General features: G+C 48.0%; 1 protein-coding gene across 6 annotated transcripts in view; it reads left to right on the top strand.

The window, feature by feature from the left end:
- Positions 1 to 22,409, top strand: part of GRAMD1B (GRAM domain containing 1B) — a 91,424-nt gene that overhangs the window by 24,532 nt on the left and 44,483 nt on the right. The window contains exon 1 of one of the 6 annotated variants that reach the window (XM_015649732.3): positions 6,781 to 6,913. The exons of the other annotated variants lie outside the window; for them this stretch is intronic. Coding sequence (XP_015505218.1) covers positions 6,891 to 6,913 — 23 coding nt within the window. The 5' untranslated portion in view covers positions 6,781 to 6,890. Of the gene's footprint in view, positions 1 to 6,780; positions 6,914 to 22,409 lie in introns of those variants that run through there. 6 annotated transcript variants of the gene reach the window in all.

The raw sequence follows: 22,409 nt of genomic DNA on the forward strand, positions 1-22,409 counted from the left end.
ATGAGGCAGTGACACTAGATGGTGCTTTAGGGGCAGCTTTCCACTCCCAGAGAAGGTTCTGTGAGGAGAAATTCCTTCTGGCAGCCTCTATACTATTTTTTTTTCTTTTTTTGTTTTGTTTTTTGGAAAGGATGTTGGGGGAGTGTCAAGCGAGAAAGTAATTCGAGTTTATGGATGCATCCACCCTTTTCTGTGAGGCTTCTCTGTTGCCTGTGCTGGGCTTTCACCGGGCTGTGGGTTCTGCTTTCCTGTGGAAATCTGGGAGTGGAACTGGGTGGATCCAGATGGATTTGTGAGGTGGGAATGGCTGGGAGGCCTGGGAAGCACCAGGCTGGCACCACGGAGTGGCTGAACGTCATGGCACAGTGCCTTTAGAGCCAAGGTTTATTTTCCTGGACTCTCCTTGTGATCGGAGCAGGGTTAAAGTGCAGGGGATGTGTCTGAAAAAGGTGTTTGAGGCTTTATCTCACCAAGTGATGGAGTTCAGCATGGCTGGGGAGAGCCATGGCTTGCAGAGAGTGGGGAAGGGCATAAATAATTATAAATCCCTGCTTTTGAGGCTGGATCCTCGGGCATGGCCATGTGGCCTGCTGTGTTCCAGGGAAAAACTCCCTCCTGGGCACAGAATTCCACGAGGAACCCCTGCACTGTTTCCCATGAGGAGCTCTTCAGACTCAGCTGGAATCCAAGCTGAGTTTTCCCTGTCCTTTATCCAGCTGTAACACCCCACCCTTTTCAGTTCCACTTCCCTGGAGCCTGGATGATGCTGGGAAAGGTTTTGCCCTGGGACTGGGTTGCTCCTTGATGCAGGTTTTGAGTTTTTTAAGCGTTTATCAATAAATTGGATGATGTGCTTCTGGATAAATGTTGCTTTATAAAGGTGAACTATCGTATTTGCTGAAACCACAACTTCTGCAAACCCTCTTCAAGCTGCTGGGCTTGGGAAAAAACCCCACTGAGGATGCTGAAGGGTCTGTGGCATTTCAGTTGGAGTTTGTGGTGGCGTTTTGGGGAACTCAGTTTTTTCTCTGGGTTGGAAAACAGACTTTTTCTGTGACAGAAACAACAGAGTCACTTGAACATTGTTTTTCTCTCTACCTGTTTTTTGTAGTTTTTGGTTTTAGTTAAAGGGAAATGTGACCTGTAGTGTGAAAGCACCATCTTAGTGTGAATGTAGTGGAAAAAAATCTAATTATCTTTTTGGGCAGATGGAAAACTGAGTTGAGTTTGAACCTTCTATAACAGATACAACTTGGGAATTAGTTATGTAGTGTGCACAGGTTTATTTGGATTTAACCTTGGTGAGTGCTGATGTTTAGTCCCCAATTCTTTATTTAAAACCCCAAAATTCTGTTTTCTTCGCTAATTTTGAGAAAGTTACCCCTGTAAGGAGTTTGGTGCATTGCAGGGATGTTGTTAATTTTGCTTAATTTCTGCTGGGGTCAGTCTGGAGGAATTTCTGGGGTTGAAGAGATTTGTCTCCTCATGCTGGAAGGCTCCAGAAGTGGCTGGAAAGTGAGGATTATTCCGTCACAGCTGCTCTCATTTGTGTCACCCTGCTGCTTCCTTCTCTGCTGAGGCACCTTCCATCATCAAGAACTGGCATTTCCTGCCATGCCAGAGAATACCCCCCCAAAAAATAAACCAGTGCTGTTTTAATCCATCATTCATCCTCCTCTTGGGGCTTTTCAGAGCTGTTGGTGGGCTTGGGGAGCTGCCCTGGGACAGGGACACGGGGCTGGGTCACCTCCAGCTGTGCTTGGCCTGATAAAAGCAAAACCCCCAGAAAAACAAATTAAACTCTTGCAGAAGGGGGGGAAAATCAGGTCAGTGTGGAGAAGAAGAAGTTTCTCAAGAAGTTTCTTGAGAAAGGAGGGGTTGTTTCCCAGGTGAAATGAAGATTTTAAAATCAGTGAGCTCCTCTCACGCTGCCTCTGTGCCCTGCAAACACACACGTGGAAATGCTCTGAAGTTTTGGATGTTGGAGAGATATTTAATGTGGATGTGGGAGATATTTAATAGATTTAAATAGATTTAATAGATTTAAGCTGATTTACTGGTTCCATCTTGAGGGAAACGTGTTCCTCTGCTGAGTGAAGGCAGCCAAGGTGCCTTTTCACAGCATCACAGAGGTTTTTAGAGATGATTTCCTTGGCTTTTAGCAGGCAGCACTTGGCTGGGATTGCTTGGAAAAGTGTCTGAGAGGGGAGAAGGACAAAACAGCTGTGTGTGAACGAAATAATGCTAAATATTAAACATTATTGTGTGACTTTTACCTTCTGTGGGTGCTTCCAGCTTCCCCCCAGGCCCTGACTGGGGCGGTGGCAAAATCCTGTGCACAAATTACCTTTTTTTACCCTCCAGCACCAAGCCCTAATTCCTTCCTGCCTGTCCCTTCGTGCAGATGTTCCTGCCTCTGCTTTATCTGGACAGCACCATCCAGTGTTCCTTTCATCCAAGTAGGGGGCCAGGAAAAAAACAAACCAAACCAAAACAAACTCTGGTTTTGTGTATTCCAGACCTAACTTTTAAAATTCATGAGGCCTTGACAGTTTGTACTTTCAGGTCAGGAAAACATCCGGTCTTTTTTTGTTTTTTCCCAACCCCTTTTTTAAAAATATTAATTTATTTTTTTTTTCTGCTGCTCCTGATCTCCCAAGTTTTTCTTCAGTTTGAGAAAGTTCTGCCTGGTTTTGGCTTTGTTGCTGTTTTTAGTGTTTGTGTGTGTGCTGCTGCTTGATTTCCTCCTCCTGGCCTGGTGCTGGAAGCACCCAGGAGCCCCAAGGGAGGTTTTATTCATGGAATTCTTGATCTGGACCAGGAATACTCAAAATGTTACTGGCACGAGGCCAAGGTCCAAATTATCTTAATTCTTTTTGAAGTTTATGAGAATTTTTTCCTGGGAGAAAGGACGGGGATGAGGCAGGACAACACAACCACATGAACTTGTCTTGTTATTATTTATCGTTTGTTCTGAGCAAATGATGCATCTAATTAAAAAATGAGATTCCCTCCCCCAAACAATCCAAATGGTATTCCAATAAAATCATTGGATTTACAGCCTTTGTGGCTGGAGGGGAAAATGAACTTCTGATCTAACATCCTGTATGAAGGATGAAAATGGTGAAAATATGAATTTATGGCTCTGTGAGGACACCTGCACATCTTTCAGAGCTGCTGTTCAGCTCAGCTGTTAAGTTTATTTTCACAAAACATCAAACGAAACTCTAAGGAATCCCAGTGTTTACCCTTTTATGCCTATTTTTAATATTTTGTGTGGAAAAAGAATTTTTACCAAAATACCAATGGCTTGGGAAAACTCTTTTGAATGCAAAAGATGATCCTGAAAGATATTTGCCACTTAAACTGATGTTTATACACACCAACAATACATCAGTGATGCTTTTTACGACCATTTCCTGAATTACAACCTGCAGTTGCCCAGAGCAGTGAGAAGCCAGGGATTTACAGGGCTTCCCTTTCCAAAACAGAGGCCAGAAATGGGTTTGGACCCCTCCAGCCACAGCTCTGACTGGGTTTTTTTTCCCATTTTCCCCTTAAGTGGGAAGGAGTAGGTAGATAATGAATCTGGAATTCATCTTGCATGTGACTGATAGGTATTCTTAGCTCTGAGGAGGTGGCTGTGCACATCCCATCCCTCCCCATACCTAAAGCTGCTTTTGGGTTGCTTTATTTCAATTTTAATATCTTTTTCTCTTTTTTTTTTTTTCCTCCCCCACAGGAATTGTTAAGGGGGGGGAAAGTGAAGGGTTTGTCCATGCAGCTGGCACAGCTGGATCAGCCAGAATTTGGGATTGGGAATACCTGAGGAGGGGTATTAGGTATATCACAGTCCCTGTGAGCTCCTGCAGGGAGGATTTTGGACAGCACATTCCAGAGGTGGCCAGCCAGCCATTTAAACAAACACCTCCCCAGCAATCCTTTGATAATTTCCCCACCCCTCACATTATTTGGATAAAAAAAGAAAAAGAAAAAGTGCATGACTGCTTATCTCTTAATACCTTTCTTGCCTGAGCTTTGATTTCCAAACATGTGACTCTGCAGCATTAGTCTGTCCTAGATTTGCCGAGCTTGCAGGTCTCCTGACCCATTTTACAGCATTTGTGATTTGCCTCCCTCCTTGACAAACCTGCAGGCCACAGTAGCAAAGCTCCTGCTGGGGAAAAGCCCAGCCCAAAGCCCAGCCCAAAGCCCGGCCCAAGCTGCTGTAGGTGGGACCTAGGAAGGGCTGAGTCTGCATGGGGTGAGATTTGAAGGTGTTTTTTCCATGCTGTTTGTCCTGGGGAAAGGCCTGTGCCCAATTTTATGGTTAAATGACTGCATTTTTTTGTCTGGAAATACACCAAAAAAAGCACTGCAAAGTTGTTGTGGGAGCAAATTCCCAAGGCAGGGATTTGGGATCTCCCCACCTGCCCTGGGGCTCTCCTGCAGAATTCCCCATTTCAGTGTTCCTTCCTCAATTTCTCAAACTTCAGCCCAAGATGCTGTTTCATTTCACCCGCCCTGGAATGATCCAGACCCTCCAGAAGTGATTTTCTGCTGAGTTCAGAAGTGGAACTTCGCTGTTCTTCATCTCTTCTGGGTTTGGGAGAGTCAGAATAAAAAAAATCTTTATTGTTATTAGGCCCAGTAGGAAAGCAAAGAAGCACACTTTCCAAAGGGGATCAGAATGCCAATGTTTCCTTGGAAAAACATCTCTGAGAGCTTTGCAAACCAGGACAGAGCTGTGGAACTGCCCCAAGCACCTCCTGTCCCCCGAGCAGTGAACAGAACAAAGGTGGTGATTTTACAGATGAAGGTTTTCATGTCAGTCCACTCATAAATATCTGCAGCCATGGGGATGGGGGCGTGAGTGCAAGAAAAATTGACAAAATACCATTTAAAGCCCGTCAAGAGAGTAGAATCTTTATTTACACACAGCTGTCTGCTCTCTTTCCTCTCCCTCTCCTAAAACTGATGAATTCCTGCAGGATTTATAACCCAGACTGATCCTATCCCAACCCAAACCCCTTCAGAATGCCCTGTGTGGAATAAGAGATCCATCCCTGGACACTCCCAGGCTTCACTTTTTGAAGCACTTTACGTAGAAATAATGAAATTAAAAGTTATTTGAAGCACCCTGGCCCGCTCCCTCCCAAGCTGTGTGCAGGAGCAGCAGGCTGTGCTCGGATGCTGTGAGATGAGTGGAAGAATTCCAGGGAAAAGCAGCATCTATTGCAGGAAACGAGGCTGGGAATGCAATAGTTGGAACTTTTCCCTTCAGGCCAGGCCTTGCCCCATGGGTGAGGGGTGCAGGGGCTCTCTGCTGCTGCTGTGGGGGGCAGAACTCTGGTTCTGCTCTGGTCAGAGATGGTGCAGCAGCGGCTCTCCTGCTCCTCGAGTGCCAGAGCTCAGCTCCAGAGAGGGCACTTGGCTCCTGCCTCGCTGAAGATTTCGGTTTTCCATTAGGAAATGCGGTTTTCCATTAGGATGTTTGGCTTTCTATTAGGATATTTGGCTTTCCATTAAGAAATTTGGCTTTCCATTGGGCAATTCAGTTTTCCATTAGGAAATTCGGTTTTCCATTAGGAAATTCAGTTTTCTGTCAGTTTTCACAGCTCCCAGGTGAGCATGGGGGGGATGATGCTCTTCCCTTCGGGAAGATGCAGAGGGGATGGATCTTTGTCAGGAACTGGAGATGGGACAGGGAGAAACGGGTACAAATTGTAAGAGGGGAAATTCAGCTTACATGTCCCAGCTTCCAGAGCATCACCAGGGATGGAATTCTCTTTTTTGGCCTGAAGAAAGAGCTCATCCCTGCCCTGGGGTAGTCAGGGAATTGCCGTGGTGCTTTGGCAAATCCCCCCACAAGCATCAACTACCAAACACCACAGCTCTGGCAGAGGGAGGAGAGGACTGGGGCTCGCTCTGCCTCTTCCTCCAGCTCTCCTGCATGGAGAGGAAAAGTGCTGCAAGAGAAAAGCAGGGAAACCTCTTGCTGCAGGAAAAGGCCAAGGGAACCCAACCCACGAGTATGAGGGGCCTTCCAAACTCCCCTCTGTTCTTGCTGGCCCCAGAAACTGATTTCACAAGTGGGGAAGTAGGGCCAGGAGTGAGGGGAGTCTTCAAGAGGGCTGGAGAGGGGCTTTCATGAGAGCGAGGAGTGACAGGGCGAGGGGGGATGGCTCCACACTGCCAGAGAGCGGGGTTAGATCGGATAATGGGAAATATTCTTTGCTGTGAGGGGCACGGACTGACAGGGAAGTGGGGATGGCTTCACATTGACAGAGATGAGGGTTAGATTGGATAATAGCAAATATTCTTTGCTATGAAGGGCACGGACTGACAGAGCAAGGGGGGATGGCTCCACACTGCCAGAGATGAGGGTCAGATTGGATAATCAGAAATACCCCTTGCTGTGAGGGAGGTGAGACCCTGGAACAGAGCAGCGGTGGCTGCCCCATCCCTGGCAGCGCCCAAGGTTGGCCAAGGCGCTCTGGCAGGGGGGGCTGGGGCTCGGCTCTCCTCGCTGCCCACCCGCACTCGCGGGGCCGGGAGGGGCTGCGGGCTCCGGGGGCGGCCGGCGGAGCGGGGCCGGGCGCTGGCGGTGCCATGGCCCGCTGCTGCCGCTGCTGCACATGCTCAGCAGCCAGCGGGGCGGCTCAGCCCCAGCCCCCGGCGCTGCCGCTGCTGCTGCGGGGAGCCCTGCGAGCCTCGGCGCGGCTCCGGGGGCGCGGGGCGCGGCCGGGCCCCGGCGCGGGGGGCTCGGCGCATGGGGCTCGGCGCTCCCCGCGGGACGCTCGCCGGGGCTGCTCCAATATGTGCTGGGACCTCTGGAGCTCTCAGTGGGCAGACAAGGGCACGGGCAGCGGATTATCGTGGCTGTACTAATGAAAGGGTTCAAGCTCGCCTGGTAAGCGCGCGGTGGGGAAAAGGGGGTGCGGGGAGTGTGTGTGTGGGGGGGATGATGCTGTGGCCCCCTCCCCGAAATGGGGGGAAAAAAAATTAAAATAAGGGATGAGCTCCTCGAAGTTGCTGCTGCGGCCGCTGCGGCACGGCCGGGGGGATGTGGGTGCGGGATGCGGCGGGGAGGGAGGCACCGGGAGAGGCTCCGGCGGTGGATGCGGCGCTGGGCCGGGCAGAGCTGCCGTGCCCTGAGCCCCCTGAGCTCCGGCTGCATCTCCCGGGCTCGGGGACAGGGAGATGCCCTGAGCCCCCTGAGCTCCGGCTGCATCACCCGGGCTCGGGGACAGCTCTGCCGTGCCCTGAGCCCCCTGAGCTCCGGCTGCATCTCCCGGCCTCGCTCCGCATCACCCGGGCTCGGGGGCAGCTGGAAAATAAACACGGGCGGATTTCGCCGAAGAAAGGTGCGGGGATAAAGCAATGTTTTGGGTGCTGCGTGCGTGGAATGGCTCCTGCTCGGCTTGTCCTTTAAATAGAGGCTTTTGGGGACGCTCCTCAGCGGCTGTAAGAGCGCAGCCCGTTCCTGCCAGCCAGGTACCCGAGTGCTCCTGAATTCTTTCATCGTTCCTGGGTGTTTTGGGGGGAAACTCACCGGGTTTGGCTAAAGAAAACACTGCGTGGGTGAAAAGGGATTGATAAAGCTCGGGGGGGTTGTGTGTCTAAAATGTATTTTGTTGGTCAAGTTTGTATTTTACAGGGGTAGGTAAATATATATATATTTACGTAATAGAGGATACCATTATATATCCGTATATAAACATAATATAAACTTGGCCACTAAAGGCTCGCGTAGAATCCTGAGTGTATCAAAACTATTTTAAATTTCCCGTAAGTCAAAGCCACTTAGTTGGAATGAATAGGCTTTGAATTATGATGATGAAATTGATTTAACCAGAACTTTATCAGATGGGAACGGTTCCACGGTTAACAGTGGAATGTGACTTTGTAATTTGGGTTGAATTGGATGACAAGAGCAAAGGGAAGGCCTGTTTCTTTTCCTTAATCCTTTATTTTCTGGGATGAAAAAGGAAATAATCGCAGAAATAACAGCCTCCCTCTCAAGTGCGCTGGTTTGCATCAGGATGAATGTGGTGCTTTGAGATCCTCGCCTGTTAAGTGTGAGAAAACAGTGAAGTTATTTTACATTTGTTATTTTACTTATAGTTGCTATTTTAATTTTATATTTATTTATTTTTTTTCCTGTGTAAGAAATAAAAGCACTACAGTATAGGAACTAGGAAGCATCTTCTACTGGCCCCCAGGGGACAGACCCGAGCCAGGGATGACTCAATAGGTCATTTCTTTTTCTAATTTCTCTAATTCTGTCTCTTATTTAATTACACTGAGAGCCTTTGAATTTTCCCTGTGTGTACATGGCTCTGTCTCTCACAGGCTGTACAAATGATACGGATATTAGCATTTGAAAATACTACACGATTTTATTTTTTTATTTTTTTATTTTTTTTAAAATAAATAAAAAAAAAGCCCATCTTTTGCAGTGCTCTGCTGCCTTCTGTGCTGTGCAGTTGGGCTGAGGAGTTGCATAATAGCTCAGTGTAGTACCAGGAGAGCAAAGCATGTGCTGGAGATGCTGGAAACGCCGGGATGGAGCAGATCTGCAGTGACCTGGCCCCCACTGCATCCCCTCCCCTGCCTGCCCACAAAGCCAGCAGGGAGATCTCACCGTGGGGAGTTTTGGTGTTCCTGGTTTATCCCTGCGTTTCTGACAGCTCACGCTGGAGCATCCTGGTGATGGTGCGGACTGGCAGCTGAGCGGGGAGGCTGCTGGAGGATTCCTGGGGACATAAGCAGATTACAGGGCTGGAGGAGGTGCTGGCCTGGCTTCAGCAGGTGACGCTCTTCCCTCTCCATCCCTCGGGCTCCTCTGGGCAGTCCTGGGGCCCTTTGTTCTGCCAGGGTGCCAAAAAGATCCCGATCAGTTCCCCTGGCTCTCCTGGAGTCACTGGACAAGTGCTACCCCAGCCTCTTCAGCATCCCCCTTCGTCCCAGTCACAAAATCAAATATTCTGATTGCTTGCCTTATTTAATTATACAGCATTCTGGATCTCTGCAGCTGTCACTCTGTTCCCCGGAGGATATTTACAGACAGTTTTGTTTATTTGGTTGTGCTGCAATATCCAGGCACAGGAGGGTGAGTTAGGGATGTTATTTCAGGTCCTGCTTTGCCCAAATCTCTGTGTTTGTCTGTGCTGGATCGGTTGGAGGAGCACAGATTTAAGGACAGAATGAACACAATGCTTGGGGTGTTTAATGTGGGCTGGACAGCCTTGATACAAAATGAGTTTATAGGGTTAGTGTTAATATAAAGAAAAAAAACCATCCAGTGCATGGGATACAAACAAATCCTCTGGTCCTTGGTGCGGGAGCGGCATGGCTGGGGTTAACCCAGATTTCCTCACGGAGCCAGACACATGATTTCTGTCTGTACCGGGGAGGGACACAGAGCTGTCAGCAGGAGCAGCCTGCTCTGACCCTTAGGGACTTGCTTTTCCCAGTTTCCAGGCCCCACATCCATCCTGTGCTGTCTGATCACACCAAATCCCACAGTCAGGGGTGTCAGGGAACCTCTGGCTCCATCCCGGCCCATTGCTGCTCCCTCGCATTTCCTGCAGCTCCCCATCTCCTCCTGCCCAAAATGATCTCATCCCCATCTGGCTGCAGCTCCGGGGACAGCCAGAGGGGCTGGGTGACATCAGAGGGTGACAGTGGCGTGATGCAAGGCCCTGCTGTGCCGTCACACCGCTCCAGCACAGCGTCCTGCTGGCAGGAGTGATGCTGCAGCCCCCCAGGATGCTGTCAGGACAGATGACAGCAGCGATTTGCCTCATCACAGTCTGCTGTCTTGCTTTAATCAGGCATTTTTGTGTTTTAATGGTGTTTTTTGTGAGCTGGTATTGTGAGAGAGGGCTTCTGCCTCCAGGCTGACATCACTGTTATCTCACAGCTCCTCAGGGACTGCAATCAGCCAGGCCTCCAGCTTTAAATCTCAGGAAGCCAAAAAACCACAGCAGCTTTTCCCTCCCCTTCCATCTCAGGCCGTGCTGCTTGCCCTGCTCTTCCTTCTTAGGAGTTTTGGGGAGTTCATGATCCAGCAGAGATGGAAACTAATTTAGGTCTTTGATGAAAAATGAGAATCTATTGCCAGAAGAGCGTTGCAGGGACAGAAACAAGCTGGTAGCTGAACTTGATGTCCCATAAATGGGATACTGAATAAAACTCTGCTCGTCTGATTTTCCTTCTTTTGTGGCTCCCTCTGCATTGCTTGTGCTGCTGTGTTGGTTGGAATAGTTCTGAGCTGCAGAACCTGTGATCTGGAACCTGCAGAGAAAATAAGGGCCAAAGGCTCCACTAAAAATAAATCTGTAATTCATTTTTCTCCTAGTGCCTGTGGGTGAGGGAAAAAAAAAAAGAAACCAACAACCTCTCAATGTTCCAACACCCTACTTATCTGAGGGAAGGATCTATTATGTAGTTGTGGGGGTGGGATGGGAACTAGGTAGGGTTATAGAACAGCAGAGCTAAAATTAGAAGTTGTTTGATGTCAGGGAGCAGTGAAGATTGACTTGAGGCAGTTTCACTTCTGCATTCTGGAGGCTGCGGCTGCAGGGGCCCTTTGTGCCTCCACCAGGCTGACCCCTGCCCTTCCCCTGCCTCTGGAAATGGGTGTCTCAGGGGCTGGAAGAGGGGAGGGAGGGGTTCCTGAGCTCTCACACTCATCCCACCAGCTCTGCTCTTCCAGCCTTGCCACTTCTTAGCGCTGTGAAATAACAGGTTGGTGAGACAGGGAAGGAGGGATGGCTCTGTCCTCACTTCCAGGCTTCGAGTCCTCGCTGTGACACGCAGGGGTGACAAACGTGGGTGTTTGGGATTCGTGGCTCCTTGATTACCCAGGGAAATGATGAAGCTGCTTAAATCACTTCCCATTTCGTACCCAGGCTGCAGAGCCTGAAAGAACTGCTGTGTGCAGCGACAGTGAACTTTATCCTGTGGCACTGCAAATAATCCCAAATGAAATTGGATTTCCAAACCAATTCTTCCTCAATTCTTGGAGAAGCTTCACAGAATAGTTCTGTTGAAGTTCCAGAATTGTGCTGCTGTGCCCATTGTGCCGCTCGACCTTCACGTTACAGGTTCAGGTGTTGTGTTTTCAGTCTTTCCTGTCTTCATTGATTCTTCTGCGCCCACATCTTCCTTTGTGCCTTTTATTCAGGGGGCAGAAATAGGTGCTGATGATCCTCGGCTAAAAACCACCAGAGCTGACCCACATACATATAAATATGGCTCTGGTGTTTGGGAAGGGAGAGGCCTTAGCTCCTTATGAATTCTGCAAATGGATCTGAGGAATCACAATGTTCCCGTTCGCTGGCGGTGCGCTAGGAAGAGCAAACCTCATTAATAGGTCACTGGTCTTCCCTGCATCCAGAACATTCTGAGCTGGCCATACATCCTGAACATCCTGGCTGTCCATAAAGTGCAGTTTTTATCCTTTTCCAGCAGGAAGGTGTCATGCCAGGTGCCTGGAAGAATAACTTGGAGCAGCGTTGGCAGGTCGCTTTTGTAGCTGGTTCTGCAGCATCCAGTCACTAAGGGGTCTTTAGCAGGTTTTGTGCTAATTTCTCTGGCTTTGATGTTATTTTTTCTGCCATTTTCCATAGTGGGAAGCCCTAGGAAGCAGTGAGGAGCCTAATCTGAGTGTGCTAAAGTCAAAGAAGAGCTTTGCACACAATTCCCGTGCTCGTGGGCACCAAGAGAGGCAGAAATAGAAGCAGGATCAGCCCAGCACCAGTTTCTGTCCTGGGCTGCACAGTGCCACACTGGATTAATACCTGCAGTGGCAAGCCTGTGAAACACAGCTTCTATTTTAGTAAAAGCATGAAATTACAGTGGAAGGAGACTGTCTGAAATAAAACCAAAGCGTTTTGAAGCCCTTCATCTGAGACTGGCAAAAACACCCCTTTAATATTTTTGTTTCTTATGGGATTGGCTTCTGGCAACGAGTTTTGCTTTAAATTTGGATCAACATCTGTAATTCTGTTCTCTAATATATATGTGCATATTGAAACCTCTCTGAGGACAGCCAGACAGAGCAGTTCTTTGACTTAGCCCATGAAGAAGCTGCACTTTGCAGAATTCGCTGCCAGCACCCAGAATCTCTCCCCAGATCTCTCCTCGGGCTGCAGATTATTTTGGCTAATGGAATCCTAATCGTTTGTTTTGCTGGGAAATTGCCTTCCCCTCCTGTCAGATGCAGGATCACCTTGCTCACTGCCTGCAGTCCTTCAGAAATGTCAATTGAAGGGGGCAAACTGCTTGGAATGGCTCTGGAATTCTGCAGCCTTTGCTCACTCAGGGCCTGGAGCTGAGGCGAATGAGGCAGCAGTGGGGCTGTTCTGGAGATTCTCCTCCTCGCTAAAAAGCCTGAAAACGTGGGAAATTCAGTGAAGAAGAGATAAAAAGTGGAGGTGAGGCTGCTGGGTGCTGTTTGACTGCTCCAAAGGGAAGGAAGGTGCTGGCTGTGGCAGCTGAGAGTCACAAGAGGCCCTGGACCTGTCATTGACCATTTTTATCCTGATTTTGCCTCTTCCCCACTTTCCCTGCTTGAAAAATGAGGCAAACCAGCCTTCCCTTCCATCTCCCTCTGCCTGGGGCAGAGATTTTCATGGGACAAGTGCTGGAAGGAGGTGTTGGACAGTGTCCCACCTTCTTAAGTGTCTGATTCACCCCGTGTGTGTTGATGGTTGTGTTGGACTGAGGAGAAGCACTCACATAGCTGGAAATTCTGCTTCATTTCTGCTCAGCAAATGGGCAGGGACAAGGCCTGAAAAGAGGCAAAAATTGCCATCAAAAAACCCTTGTGGTGCCTCCTGACAGAATCACTGTGTGCTGGTCAAGACCTCTTCTGCTTTTTCCAGCTGAAATTTCAGATTTCTCTCTATTTTAACCAATTCATGGTGTTCCTTTGGTTGATTGAGCAGCTCCTGTCTTGCTTGAACCTTCTCTTGAATGGCTCTGAGTTAGAAAGTTCATCTTAATACCATTATTATTTTAATTGATGCTTATTATGACTGGTAACTACTAATTTCAGGGTTTTGAGGCTGTTTGAAGTAAATTATGAAAGTTGCAATATAGCAGTAACAATATATCCAAGGATACCATATCCAAGCTCAGGAAATGGAGACACCAAACCCAAAATGCTGCACAGAATTCAATTTTCTTCTGGAAAGAAAAGAGCCACATGCTAAATACAAGATGCTGGAATGTTCCCTGAGCTTCTCATTTCCCCAAGTTTTTCTTTTGGCCAGATTTAGGCCTTTGCTGTTGATTATATTTTACATTTTCCAGTGGTTTATTCCCCTGTAACCATTTTTCCAGGACAGAATGCTCTCTGTGGTCACAGCCAAGTGATCTGGGGGCAGATGCTCTGCTTTTTTCCCAACTAAAAAAAGATGTAAAATGCTGCCACTCTCCTTTGGCAATGTCACAGCCGCTCCATGCAAGTGGCAGAGGAGCAGAGACAGAGGAATTTGTGGGGTTTTTTTTTCAGATTCATATATTTGGGCTATATATTTTGGTATCTATATATATTTGGGGTATATATTTTGAATAATTTTCAAACCACTCAGAATACCAGGTTTGGTAGAATGTGGTTTGGACCACAGCTAATTTCAGGCCTTGGAACTGGAAGGAGAAAAATGGAGGAGAAAATGAGTGGACTGAAAAAAAGATTTTTTGGGAAAAGGAGGTGCATTTTGAGGGGTAACAAAGATTTGGTAACAGAAGAAATGCCTGGATAAGTGCATGGAACTAAAAAAATTAGCTGGAGGGGGAACACACAATTTGTTTAATTCAAGAAGAGCTCCCTCTAATTAGAGTCATTCCCTTAATGAAATACTGAGCAAATCAGGCAGTGTTTGAAGGGCAGGAGAAGGAGGTGGCCAGGCCAGAGGATTGCAGAGATCATTTGCAAGGTCTCAGCCCTGGAGCAGTGAGGACACACAGGAGCTGTGGATGAAAAGCTTTGCCCTGGAGACAGAGCAGCTTGAGAGGCAGAGCTGTAATTTTGGGGTATTTCTGACCCCGCAGGACCAGAAATAAAGCAGCTCTGGAGATGTGAAAGGAGAGCCTTTTGCTCCTGAGGAGATTGGTTTGTGGCTGGGCAGCCTCAGAGATGGAGTTTGGCTTTTTCCAGGGCTGTCAGCTGTTAGAGGAATGTGATGCACAACCTGATGCACATTTTGGGAGTGAGGTTTGGGAGGCAAAGCCGTGCTTAGCTGTAGGCCAGGAAAGAAGGATGTGTCTGGAGGCCAGGGCTTGCAGAACCTGAACAATATTCAGTGGCTGCTCCGGGGCACTAAAGCTGCATCATTGCTTCAAATACCTGCTGTATTATTTTTCCAGCAGGAAGGACAAGTTCCCCATGGATTCTTTTCTGTTTTGAAGGCAGCTGATAGCACAAGTGATTTGGGAAATAGAACTGTTTCTAAAATGGTGTTGTTTTACAGCAAAAGAGGCTCTTGAAAATAGAGATCTGCTGTGCTGGGAGATTTTCATCCAGTTTGTGGGAAGAGATTCCATCCTGAATAGTCAAGATGGACAAAGGGCAGAAGAAAGGAAGTGGAATTAGTCCTGGTTTGCAGATGAGGCACATGGAGATTAAAGGTGTTTTTCCTTTTAATGTGTTTATTAATAGCTGTGTCTTAATTCCCTATTGGAGGCTTGGCTTAGAAGAGCAAAAAATTGTTATAGTTTAACCAATTTTCCAAAGAGAGCAAACTCTGCTGAAGTGAGAGCCAGGATGAGAAATGCAGACATCCATCCCTGTCCCCTGCACTTCCCACAGGGGACTTCCCAAAGCCACAAACTGAATCCTTATAATTGTCCCAAAACAACCTGTGCCTGGCTCGTGTTTGGAGGTTCCATAATTATCCTGAGGACATCTGTTCTCTCAAGGATCACAGCCCAGATTAGGAACTCGGGATGATTTGGATGTCACTTTGCAAGATTTCCCACATGGAACTCCAGATCACGTGGATGTCTGTGCGTGTCTTGGAAGTTTTGGGGACAAAAATGCAGCAAAATCAAAACAATCCTTGAAATTGCAGCACTCAACCAGCCCTAACACCAAGCACTGCAAACCTTTAGAGTCCTGTGTTGCTGCAAACTGGGCTGCTGCCTTTAAAAAAAAAAAAGGAAATTATGGAAAGCAAAATTAGAGACTGAAGAAAGTGTGATATTATTGAGGTTTTGATCCATTCTCCTGCCAATGTGGTGTCCTGTACAGGGCCAGGAGTTGGATTTCAATAATCCCTGTGGGTTCCTTCCAGTTTAGGATATTCTGTGGTCCTGTGGTTCTGTTTTGTCTTTTATAAACAGTTACTTCTTGCTGTTTATGAACATGACAAGTGAATGAGTTTATTCCACTTCTGTTCCTGGGTGCGAGGATTTGACTTCAGCCTTGTTCCTTTCCCACAATTTCATATAATCCCATTGCTCATTGTTCAAAGAGAAAAAAAAAACCCAAACCAAAACAACCCAAACCTTTTCATACAGCTTCTCTTTCTCTCCAATATTTACATTCTTCAAATATTTGTTGACCACTGCACTTTGTTTACCCTTGAAGTTTGTTTTCACAAATGAGCCTCATGAGTGCCGTGATGTTTTTGCTGCTTTCCTTTGAACTCATTGCTCCGTAAGAAAATCTTTCTGCTTGTTTGCCACCCTCCTAACGTGTTCCTGGTTGGGATTAGCTGATCATACAGAGCAAATATTTCATCATTCCATGAGGTGTGATTGATGGGCTCCGAGTCACATCAGTCCCCCCTGCTCCTATGTCACGTTGCAGGAACATTTTTCATTTGCTTTCTGCTCTTCCCCATCGTCCATCTGCGTTGATTTCTCCCTTTCTAAATTCTTTAAATTGCTGGTCATGGCTTTGTTTCCTCTCTTGCACCTGCCTGGAGCAGCTACAAACCCAAGGACAGCAGCAGGGTCGCGTTCCTGCTTTTCCCAGACGGGAATCAGGCACAAACTCTGTTTATTTTTCCCCAGACAGGTTTTTAAAGTGTGTTTATATACACTTTCAAGATGAGTCACATCACCTTCTGCATTGTAGAACCTCCGTGCAGAAGATGGGCCTTCCCCAGAGTTTGTATTTGGAAATGCCCGAGTGTTGAAGGCAAATATTTCTATTTATTCTAAATAATTTCCTGTTGCTGCCTGCTGTTCTAGCAGGGAAATCGATGGTTGGTGTTGCCTGATGAGGTTTAGGAGGGTGAGCAGCCCCTCAGGGAGAAAACCCAGAGCTTTGTGGGAGCGAGGAAGTGGAATTTCGAGGTAATTGGGATGTTTATGTCCACGCTGACTTCTCTGCTCCTTTGTCGTCACAGAAGTGCTCCCTGGTGGTTTGCACGGCGGGGAGGAGGGGGATATTTAATAAATCCCTGCTCGGGGTGCCAGGGCTGTGCAGCAGCACCGAATATTTAATAAATCCCTGCTCGGGGTGCCAGGGCTGTGCAGGGCGGCGGAACAGATGGGTAAGAGCAGGAGAAGAGCAGCAATGCCGGAATTTCTCCGCGGTGACAGCAGCGCGGAGCAGCCGGGGTTAAGCGGGTGATGCGGGACATCCTTCCAGCGGCCCCGGGAGCTTCTGTCCCTGCCAGAGCCGGGCAGCGCATTGCAAAGCCGGCTTTGTCCCAGCCATGCCGAGCCGCTAGCAGAGCGGGGAATCTTTTTGTCAGCTCCTTTGGCGGCTGTGAAATGGTTCGGAGCAGCAGCAGCGAGGTTCCCGGGGGGCTCCGGGGTGTTCTCCCCGGCAGAGCAGCGGGGAGGAGCCGCAGGCGGCTCCCGGGAAGGGCGATGCGCTGACAGGTGGTGGAATCCTTTAACTCCTCGTTTTTCATCTCCCAGGCAGGCGGGGGACTCCTTCCTCTGTGTGTGTGTGTGTTTGTGTGTATATTTGTGTGTGTGCTTGTGGTCAGGCAGTTCCTCGGGAAAAAGGATGCGGGGCTGGGATGGAGATGCAGCCGGATGGGGAATCTCAGTCGGGGTGGAAGGAGTTGGGGGGAAAAGATGGGGAGGCTGAAAGTGGAGAAATATTCTGTTGTCATGGGAGCAGGGGCTGAGCACTGAGCAGCTCTGTAGTGGTTTTGGTGAGTTCTGGGTTGAACCCAGCAGGTTTTGGGAGTCTGGAAGAAAGGGCCAAGCAAAGTTAAGGAAGTCAGTGGGAGCAGGGATGGATGCACTTGGACTGGGATTGGGGTAAATCTGAAGGTACAGACTGGGGTAGTGCTGTGCAGAAGGCTGCAGGGGGCTGGTATCTGTTTGGATAAACAGATTGGAACAGCCGCGAGGAATGGAGGAGTTGGAATAGCAATGGCAAAATAACACAATGCAGAAGCACACACTGCACCAGCCAGTGCTGGAGAAAGAGACTGGACCATGGACCATTTTAGGATAATTAGGATAATTTTTCTTCTTTTTATGAATGAGCTGTGAGCTATTCCAGCTCAGCAGAGCAGGGAATAGGGAGCAGAGGGGTGCTGGATGGGGCCTGTCTGTACCAGGAGGCTCTGCAGCCCAGCCCTGCTGATGTTCATTCTGCTCTCCCCAATGGCAGCTATTGAAGCTTTAGCCAGATGTCAGGGAGCTCTCCCTTTGTGCTGAGCCTGCATTGGAGCAGCACAGCTGAGGGTTGCTGCTCAGTTCCTGGGAGCAGAGAGGGGGTGGCTGTCTCGTATTCCCAGCAGCACCCCAGGAACTCGTTTGTTTGTGTTGGGTTTGAGGTGAAATTTTGGTGCTGCTCGTGCCTTCTGGCTGCCCCTGCAGTGTCACTGGAAGTACAGTGACATAACATTTAACTCTGTCCTGAGGGAAGAAAAGGATAAATAATGGAGGCACTATTGTGATGATTTCACAGGGACCTGTAATTAGTGTGAGCTCCCATTTCTGTTATTGTTCTTTGTGTGTAGGGCAGCCTTCCCTCATTGACCTGTTCTGCTTTTCCCTTCGTCCTCCCTGAAACTGGGAGCTGATCCTGCTGAGATGCACTCAGGCCCGTGCCTGCCTGATCTTCCCAGCCCTCAGCACAGTGCTGTAACCCCAATAAATGCAGGAGTTCCTTTTATTAGTGCTCCATCTCAGAGACATCTGTTGGCGTTATTGATGTGCCTGTTAATCTTCATTTTCAAGTGCACTGACTGCTGGATCCATTATCTGTCAGTGCAGAGCAAGGGCTTCTGGGGTAAAATATGCACCAGTGCAGGAGAACAGAACATGCAGTGGCTCCACAGGAAAAAAACCTGATGGATTTAGTACCAAGCAGAGGCTGACAGGGAACTTAAGGTGCGTGAGTGTCTTTGTAATACATGGTTAGAAATTCCAGACAGGAGGTTTGTAGGTGGCCAGCTCAGCCAGCCTTTCCCACTGCATCATTCCAAACTGGCAGCTTCCAGGTGGGATCTGCTACCTGTCCGTGATGCTTTGTGCTCTCTGTTTATCCTGATGTTTATCCACATGTTGGGATGGGATTCTCTGGGCCTCAACCTACAGGAAAAAAACTGGTTCACCTTGTGCTACTCTTCCTCCTCCTTTTCAGAGGTCACATTGATTTAAAGGAGGCCAGAGCTGCATCAAGCATCCTGATGGGTGTCAGTGTTTGTGAAGTGGTAGCTGTGGCTTCCTCAGGGATTTGGGGCAGCCCATTGCAGTGGCTGATGAGGAAACTGTCTAGACAGATTCTGGCCATGCTATAAATGCTTGTCCTGGCTGGTGGAGGCTCCAGCTCTCACTTCAGCACTTGTTGATGCTGAACCTCCCCAGAGCCTTTTTCCCTCCCATCCATCCCTGCACTTCTCCTGGCTCTCCAGGTGCTGGTGTTGGGGACAACAGGTAGGGCTGTGTTTCCTGGGTGAGGTGGGACCTGCTGCTGGTGAATGTCTTTAATTCTGTGTGGTTCCTTTTGTGCAATTAGGGAGAGCTAATTAGCTCCTTTTAGTGCAGTCTCCTTGCAGAGGTAGCTGACCTCTTGTTAATCCTGGATTAAGTTCTTACCAAGAACTGGCTCTTTGTGTGTCCCAGTTAAGATGTTGACACTTTGTTCTCTCTCTCCCCTTGTTCTCCTCCTCCCCCTCTTCCTCCCCATGCCTGTGAGCACATGATTCCCTGCCTCCTCCAGCCCCCACTGCTGCAGGAATCCATGGACTCTGTGAAAATGCCACTGCCAGCTCAGAAAGAGTTTTGCTTGGTCTGGCACCTGTCTAGGAGCCCGTTTTCCACAAGGGAAAAGGGAGAAGTGCTTCTTGTAGCTTGACAGGGTGGGAGTCCTGTGAGGTTTGAGGAGTAGCAGCCGTGGGCTGAGCAGGAATTACCAAACAGGACCGATATTCCAGCCAGAGAACTCGCCCTGTCCATGCTGTGCACTCAGGAGTCCTCCCTTTCATTCCTAAAGAGGGTGAAGAGCAGAAAAGCAGCTGTGGAGCGAGCAAAGAGCAAATTAAACTTGTGCAAAATGCTAATTACCACCCAGTTACCCACCAGTGCTAATCCTGCTTGCACACTTGGAGGTGAGCACTGAGTTTTCCCTCAGGACGTGATTTCTTGACGTGTCTGGTGTGTCTTTTTCAAAGACAAGGCTGGAGATACAATGGCAGTGTGTCCCCTGGTTGTGTTCTGAACAAGCAGAGATGCTGGGGAGTGGCTGTCCTGGTGGCTTTAAGTTTTCAAGCCAGGTCATATTAAAGGTGGGGAAAGAATTATGGGGTGAAATGAGAAACCCTACGTTGTTTACCAATCCATTGTTGCCTGACATTTTGCAGGCAGACTTTTAAAGGCTTCTTTTTGTTGTGCACTGCCGGTGTGGCTTACAGGGAGGCTAGGATTGCTCTGGAGAGTCGATCCCAGCCCCACCTGATGCTCTGCAGGCCTGGACACCCAGGCCCTGCTTCCCACGGCTCTGTCATCAGCCCCGGGCTTTAATTACTCGACAGTGCCTCATTTCCTCGGGGCTGGGAGATGCAATATGCATGAGAGTGCTTGTGTTACAGGCAGCAGAGCAGCCCTGCAGGCACGGGAGGAAGGGGCACTTTGGGGAAGGAGAAGGTGCTGCCTGCCTGGCACTGAAGAGCCTGACACGAACTGGAGCATCCTCCGAGGGAGGGATCCCCAGATGTGACTCTGGTCCTCTTCTAGGGCTCGGTGGAGCTGTGGTGTCCGGGCTGAGGTGTGTGACCCTGTCACATCGTCCTTCACACATGAAATAAAGTCCTTATCTTCAGCCTTGAGCACCAGACTCGTGCAAAGGAGCCCAGCTGACATAAAATGCATTCTTGCAGCTCTTGAACAAGACAGGAACTTGCAGCTTTATGTCCTGAAGAGCTTCCTGAAGGGCTCCTAAAGATCCTCTCTCAGTGCAGTATTATCTAAATATCATCACCATGATGGGAGCTGCTTTCAGTGCCAGGGGTGGTGCTGCAGAAATGTGAAATCTGTTTGTCCTTCCAAGAGTTTTGGGTGAAACTTTGCAGGTCTGATGAAGTTTGTAAAGCTTTTGTGGTGCTGTGTGGTTTTCCAAATTCCCCATACCTTTGCCCCTTTCATGCCATGCCAGATGAGCCTAAGAAGCTTTTCTCTAAGTAAGTCTTGCATTTTTATTCCTGCTCTCAGTGTGCTTTTGGAAGCAGGACTTTTGTTTGATTCGTCTTCTCTCAGTCTGAAAGGTGGGTTAGACTTAACCTCGTGTCTGTCCTGCTTTGAGCCTTTGTGTGCTCCAGATCTGAAGTAGCCATTATATTGAATTTATCACAGCCTTTGGGTCAGTGTAACTCATGTGACTATTGAAAAGTAGCATCTGTTCAAACCTTAAGAGTCATCCAGACTAAATATATCAAAATTTGTGGAGGCTAAGAATTATGTTTTTAACTATTTTTTCACTTTCTGGAAGAGAAAAAAAAAAAACACTGAAATATCCATAGGCTGTAAAACAAAATGGGACCATTCAGATATCTCATTCCAAGTCCTGCTGAATGCAAAGTGTGAGGCTTGAATTGATTCTGGTTCGAGGTACAGAACAGTGTTTGGGAGAACACAAACCCTTGCATAATAATGTTTGCCACAGATGGGTAATTGAGCCTTGAATTAGTTACAGTGGTTAGTTTTGTTTGCTTCCCAAAATAGGTTTCTCTTGTCTAGTCAGGATTCATCCAGCTTCAGCTTTCAGCACTTCCAGCTGATGCCCAGTGGGATCAAACCTGGATTCCAGGTGAGCATTTAAATCTTGCCATTCCTTGGTCTCCAGGCTTTGTTGAAAGGATTCAGTGCCACTGCCTTTAGTGCTGGTTGCTGTTATCTGAGTTTATCCAGATTATCCACTCACTGAGCCTGGATGCAATCCTAGCCTTGGTGTTCCAGTGGAAACCACACAATCCTTGGGCAGGGGGAGTGAGAAAATTTGGAGGTAAAATGTCATTTCCTTGAAAGAAATTTCTAATTCTCCAGCCAGCAAACTTTGGGAAGCATTTACAACAACAAAACTGACGTCAGGCTGATGGGTGCAATGAACTTATTGGAACAGGGGCACATAAACAGTGAATTCATGTGTGATCTGTGAGTAAAATGAAAGTGATGGTGCTGCTGTGGTATCCAAACATGTGGTGGTGGTGTTTCCAGTTTAAAATCCTGTGCAGCCTTTGAATGGCGCTGGTCTGAGGCTGCTGGAGCACCTCCTGCTCCCACTGATGGTGAGTAGAGTAAATGATGGATAATCAGCCTTTAGGGAAGGTGCTCTGCTGGGAATTAGCACTCAAAGACTGATTGTGAAGAGAAGAGAAAATACTCATCCCTGGTTATGGAAGGGGCAAAATGCAACAAAAGCAGGTGAAGGGCAGAGTGATGATCAGTGTTTCCAGAATTCCAGGAACAGCTCCTTGTGTTGGCAGTGGGGAGCAGTGTGGCCCTGAGGGGGTCATTCACAGCATGCAGAGTGCAGTAAATTCAGTGTAATTCCACTCCTGGACACTTGTTCTCAAAGCAGGGGTGTTAGCACAGTTCCAGTTCAGTTCTGCACTGTGTCCTTCACACACAAGGCCTGATTTCACAGACTGGCAGGTAAAGTGAAAGCTGGGTGATTGTTTTGCTCTCTTATCACCCTTCAGCTGAATTTTTATTGTGCTAAGAGGGAATTACTGTCCCTTATTTATTTTATTGAGAGGGACTGAAGTCCATCTGGTTATTCTGGAATAAAGATGTCCCTGAGCATTGGGGGGATACAGTGTTCTCAAAAGAAACACCACCTACTAGTGCTGAAAAAGCTGTAAACTTCGCCTGATAATGTTTCTTTAAATATCCCAGGCCTGTTTACACATGGATAAGCACGGCAAAAAAAAAAAAAAAAAAAAAAAAAAAAAAAAAAAAAAAAAAAAAAAAAAAAAAAA

This window comes from Parus major, chromosome 24, assembly GCF_001522545.3.
Source record: "Parus major isolate Abel chromosome 24, Parus_major1.1, whole genome shotgun sequence".
Classification (NCBI taxonomy): Eukaryota; Metazoa; Chordata; class Aves; order Passeriformes; family Paridae; genus Parus; species Parus major.